Source organism: Liolophura sinensis, chromosome 2 (assembly GCF_032854445.1).
Source record: "Liolophura sinensis isolate JHLJ2023 chromosome 2, CUHK_Ljap_v2, whole genome shotgun sequence".
NCBI classification, from domain to species: Eukaryota; Metazoa; Mollusca; class Polyplacophora; order Chitonida; family Chitonidae; genus Liolophura; species Liolophura sinensis.
The window spans coordinates 21,399,382-21,404,865 of NC_088296.1; the positions used below are offsets into that span (position 1 = coordinate 21,399,382).

A 5,484-nucleotide genomic window follows, 5' to 3' on the forward strand; every position below is an offset into this window, starting at 1 on the left:
GAATTACAGTAGGTGCTATGGTAAACGTAACCAAGATTACAGAGCACATTCTATTATTGGCAAATCAACCTGCGGATGGTCGGTTTCCCCTGAGCTCTGCCAGGTTTCCTCTCACCATAATGCTGGCTGCCGTCATACAAGTGAAATATTCTCAATTTATAATTTTTAACAGGCTTAGAGATTTACATTATGCATTCCAACAATGCTAAAACTTTACAGTACACATTTCAACAATGATGAAACTTTGCAGTAAACATTTCACCAATGTTCAAACATTACAGTACATACTCCAATAATGTTGAAGCATTGCATTACACATTTCAACAATGTTGAAACTTTACAGTACATACAGTACACATTTCAACAATGTTGAGACATTGCAGTGCATATTCCAACAGTGTTGAAACATTATGGTACACATTTCAACAATTTTGAAACTTTACAGTACAACTTTTAACAGTAGTGAAGATTTAATTTACACATCCTAACAAGATCAAACAAGGTTAAAGATTTACAGTATTACACTTTTCAACAATGTCCACGTAGATGAACTGCAGTACAAATTCTTACAAGATTAAAGGCTCCCAGTACAATTCCAACAAAACTCATGTTTTAAAGAAAATATTCCAACAAATGACCATGGTATTACAGTAGTACATAATGTAACTTTAATTTCAGCATTATATTTATTTGATTTATGCTTTACATTGTACTCACGAATATTTCACTTATACCACCACAGCCAGCATTATGACATTTATGATGTGTTCAAGAAAAGTACCTGTATTAAAGTTTGACACAGTCTACAATTTCTGTTCACAAAGAGAGTATATGTGTAGGTTTACATGTTTCATAATGATTGTTCTGCAAGAATTACTCGGTATAAATGTGTGATATAATGTTTGTTACATGCCTCTAACAATGTATGCTTATGAAAAATGTTAGACAATGTTTGTTTCAGATGAACTGCTGGCTAAAATGTTGACCTTAGACATCTGACACTTTTTATAATGGGTTTTCAACGAGAACTGGCGGGTGAAGTTTTGACCACAAATATCACAGGTGAACGGCTTTTCACCTGTGTGCGTCAGTCCGTGTCTCTTCCAAGCAGAGTGTCCCGTAAACCCCTTCCCACAAATCGAGCAATTATAAGGCATTTTACCAGTGTGCGTCACTTTATGCGTCTTCAATGCAAACGACTGGATAAAGCTTTTACCACACACATCACAAACAAAGGGCTTTTCACCAGTGTGGATAAGTGTGTGGATTCGTAACGAGCAACTTTTACCGAAACTTTTGCCACAGGTAGTGCAAGTGTATGGCTTTTCTCCTGTGTGGATTCGTTTATGCGTGGACAGAGCGGATGGGTGGGTAAAGCTTTTACCACATGTATCACAGGTGTATGGCCGCTCCCCTGTGTGGGTTATACGATGCAAACTCAAACCAGACAGCTGAGTGAAAGCTTTGCCGCAAACTGCACACACATGCGGCCTCTCGCCTGTGTGTATCAAATTGTGAATTTTCAACTTGTACTGCACAGAGAAACACTTGCCACAGACTTCGCAGGTGTGCGGTTTCTCGCCTGTGTGTGTCATGTTGTGCCTTTTCAACTCCGACTGACGAGGGAAACATTTGCCACAAGTACTACAGACAAAAGGCTTTTCATAGATGTCTGGCCTTTCACGGGGGAAGATTTTTACCCCCTTGTGTGTTCGAAGATGTTTGTTCAAATCAGGCCTGCAATAGTAACTTTTCTGGCAAATATTACATGTGAAGGCCTTAATACCTGTGTGCGTTAGAATATGTCTTTTCAGTGAGCACTGAAGGGTGAAAGTTTTATCACAAAGATTACATGCGTAGGGCTTTTCACCTGTGTGTGAGCGGGCGTGTATTTTCAGGTGGGCTCTCTGGGAAAATGCCTTGCCACAGGTCGTACAACTATGTGGTTTTTCACCTGTATGAGTTCTCTTATGTTTCTTCAGTAAAGAAGGCAATCTAAAACATTTCCCACAAACACTGCAGATACAAGATTTCTGATCCGTCTGTATTCGGGTTGGACCCTGCGATTTTAACTGGAACTGTTCTGTAAAGCTTTCCTGGTCTGTATTAGAGCTATTTGACGGGCTGTCAACTATAAGGGCTAGACTTCGAGATTTACGCCTGGACTGTTGCGGGAGATCTTTTCTACAAATCCCAAATGTACTACCACCTTTACCTATGTGTGTTACCGTGTGCGAATTCAGGCAGCCTAAAGACGAAAAGGTTTTCTGGCAGATATCACAGGTAAACTCATCTTCAATGGGGCTTACCATATCAGCCTGTTCTACACAATTTGAAGACTCTGCAGAGTTACTTCCCTTTACACAAAAATCAACTGCATCTTGCTCTGTGGCTGCAGACACACAAATAGATGAACCCGCCACTGAACTACTCTCTGACCCAGTATAGTCAACATCTGTTCTTGGACGATCCTTCACATCTCTGTTCATTGCAGGTGCCAAGAGTCTTGACTTAACCGTGTCTCGTCTGCTCGTACATTCTCTGTCTTCATCCATGTTTACTTGTTCTTCTGGCAGACCAAGGCTAGAGGAAAACCTAGGTATAGAGTCATCACCTGGTTCCGGAGATACCTGGTCAGAGGGACCAATATCTGCTCTGTTCAGCTCAGATCTGTTGTTTACCACAGGTGCAGCACGTTTTGTTGGCCTACGTGTCTTCCGTGATCGTTTCTCTGATCTCGTAGCAGCCACAGGTACGCTGTATAAATCAGTTTCCACAACATAAGACGTCTTTACCTGAACAGGCTTTGTACGGAGAAGTTGGTTCAGCAAAGAAGACCTTGTTTGTTCGGATGTTAGATGAGGTGGATAACTTCTCGGCTCACCTGCTTCATTCTTCACGCTTTTATCAGAGTAATCAACACTTTCCTTACTGGCTGAAACAACCGGTTTCTCCTGGATGCCCAAAACAAGCTTTGACTGCGCTCCATCTGGAAGACCAGTGCCAAAAACAAGCTGAATATCATTGTTTTCAGTGGTGCTGTCATCCTGCATGTGAGGTATATGTATCAGCACAGAATTTTCTGTCTTCACAGGCTGGACTTTAGGCTCATGTGAATGTTCAACACCTGTATCCATGCCTGGTGTCAACAGAGTCAATGAGTCAGCTGCAAATGAAATAAAAAAAAGACTTATTATTACATCAGTGAAATGAATGAAGGCAATGACCTCACAGGTCTAAGTGTCAGTACCAAAACTAATATTTTGTGACATTTACTTGCCTCTAAAAATGCACTTTTGTGGCCGAAATTTTAAGTCATTTCCTTTTTTCCATTTTTTTGACTGATGTTTACCTCCTGAGACAAGAATCCTTCACACTTATGACACCAACAAGATTTATGTGAGAGTGCTTGGGGGTTCAAGTCACACTTAACAATTTTTCAGTCATATGACGACGAAGGAGTCCTAAGAGTGCATGTAATGTGCTGCCTTGTTGCAGGACGGATTTCCACCGCTCTATTATTCAGTGCTGCTTCACTGAGACGACTTACGAAGGCAAGTGAGCTACCCCGGCCGAGCCATTATACTGATACAGGTCAACACTGATACGAGTTGTTGCACTATCCCCTTAATGGTGAACGCCAAGCAAGGAAGTTACGACTTCCTCTTTTAAGGTCTTAGGTGTGACCCGACCCTGGATCTACCACATCGAAGGGGAAGACGTTTGTGGGTGGAGAAAACTGGAGTGTCCAGTGTAAACGACTATTCTCCTCCAGGAAGAGGTACACTACAAACCCCCTAAGTGGCTATTTCCAATACATTAGCACGACTGACGAGATAATGTGGCATTACGTACAAAAAGTTCATATTTTACCACATGTATACATCGCAAAAGATGAATGGAGAAAGGCGCCCAGTCGACTAACATACTGCTTGACAAAAATATGTCAGGCAAATCTGTTTCTAGTAACTCTAACACTACGGAACGGCTCGGGGCTTTTCTTTTTAGCTTAGCGGCTCGCCACTTGACATGTTGTTGTTGTTACTGTCCCTGGTTTGACAACCCTAATGTTGACGTGTTAGATTCCTCGGCTTAAGCTTTCGATCATATGTACTCGCAGAAAGTATCGTTAAAATAGCGGCCCCACACAACTTGCAATACTTACTTCTACCCGGCGTTAATCTGCTTGTAGTCCTTACAAAGATTTAACCGAAAAAATAATTTTCAGGGAGTACTGAAAAAAAAAAGTATCAACGCGCCACAACGCTCACAGGCTGAACAAAACTCTAAACTGACTTTTTGTTCCGGAAAATCAATCCTTGAACTCTAACAGACGTAGACTTGTGTTCTATAAAGCCCACTTGATGACGATCACGATGGGATAGGCATGTTGATTTTTTACCTTTATAAGGCATACATAAAAATGTACATTACCTGTTGAATTCCCATTTACGCATACACGCAAAAATCACGTAAACAAAGGAAATATTACACGTACTAGACTTTCATTTGAACAAGATGAAAGCAATGAATCTTTGTCTGTCTAGGCCTCCTATATGGATGATCCTGTAAATTATTCTCCGATTTTCTCCACACAGAATAGTGGCCGGCATAGAACATGTAAAATTCAAAAATTCTTCCGCATATTGTGTTAAACAAAAATTAAATATAACTACACTTTTGAGATTTAAATCCAATCTCGAATATATATTTATTATTTGTGACTGTTTCACCTGTGAAAGCACATGTATCCCTATGTGTTACGAGAACAAGGCGAACACAATGGCAGTACAGGTCTATATGTTTGGCGCATTAATTCCGCGACCTGATCATGCGAATGGCCACCGAGTTATTGCCCGAATGATGGTATCCGGCATAACTGTTGTTATCTAATTACGCTAGTTATTGGATTGATTCATTCATTTGACTCATGTTTTAACACGCATTGAAAGATATTCCACCCACCCGGTTATGGGTGGAGAATGGGTAAGACAACCCGGAGGAAACCATACACCGCACTTAATCCATCAGCTTCCTGATTTAAAGCTACAGCCAAAAAGACGGGAGGATTCCGACCTTTTTCCAGTGTCAAGGTCTAAGTGTTGTTTGACATGATAGGCCTACTCGTGAGTTTTTCACTAATGCGATGGTGATTGGTTTCTCATTGGTGGAGAGAATCGGAATGCCTCGATTAAACCACCGACCTCAGGGATATTTTTACCGACAAATTTTTCCATGTTCGCATACGCACCACCAAACCTTAACTAGAATAGTCGGTTTAAATCTAAATTAAAGAATGTATCAAACAAGAAAGATATAACACGAAAGACCCTTTATTATTTTTGATAATGTGGTATGGGGGAAAAAAACACAGCACAAAAACAAGAACTGTAAAGAAAGACAAAAACACGAGGTAATAATTACAGTAGGTTTCTGCTGAATGCTGAATGCTGATTTACAAATTTAAATGAAATCACGCATAGC

The 5,484-nt window shown here is 40.6% G+C and overlaps 1 protein-coding gene across 1 annotated transcript; it reads right to left on the reverse strand.

The window, feature by feature from the left end:
* Positions 1-474: 474 nt before the first annotated feature.
* On the reverse strand, positions 475-4,224 carry LOC135463174 (oocyte zinc finger protein XlCOF6-like). Its single transcript, XM_064740492.1, has 2 exons — positions 4,166-4,224; positions 475-3,166 (listed from the first exon to the last, which is right to left on the reverse strand). The coding sequence occupies exon 2, from the start codon at positions 3,135-3,137 to the stop codon at positions 942-944; it is 2,196 nt and encodes a 731-aa protein (XP_064596562.1). The 5' UTR covers positions 3,138-3,166; positions 4,166-4,224; the 3' UTR covers positions 475-941.
* Between the last annotated feature and the right edge of the window lie 1,260 nt (positions 4,225-5,484).

What these genes read in the sequence shown, in the direction of transcription:
- LOC135463174 (XM_064740492.1), bottom strand. Translation starts at nt 3,137, where the DNA reads ATGGATACAGGTGTTGAACATTCACATGAGCCTAAAGTCCAGCCTGTG.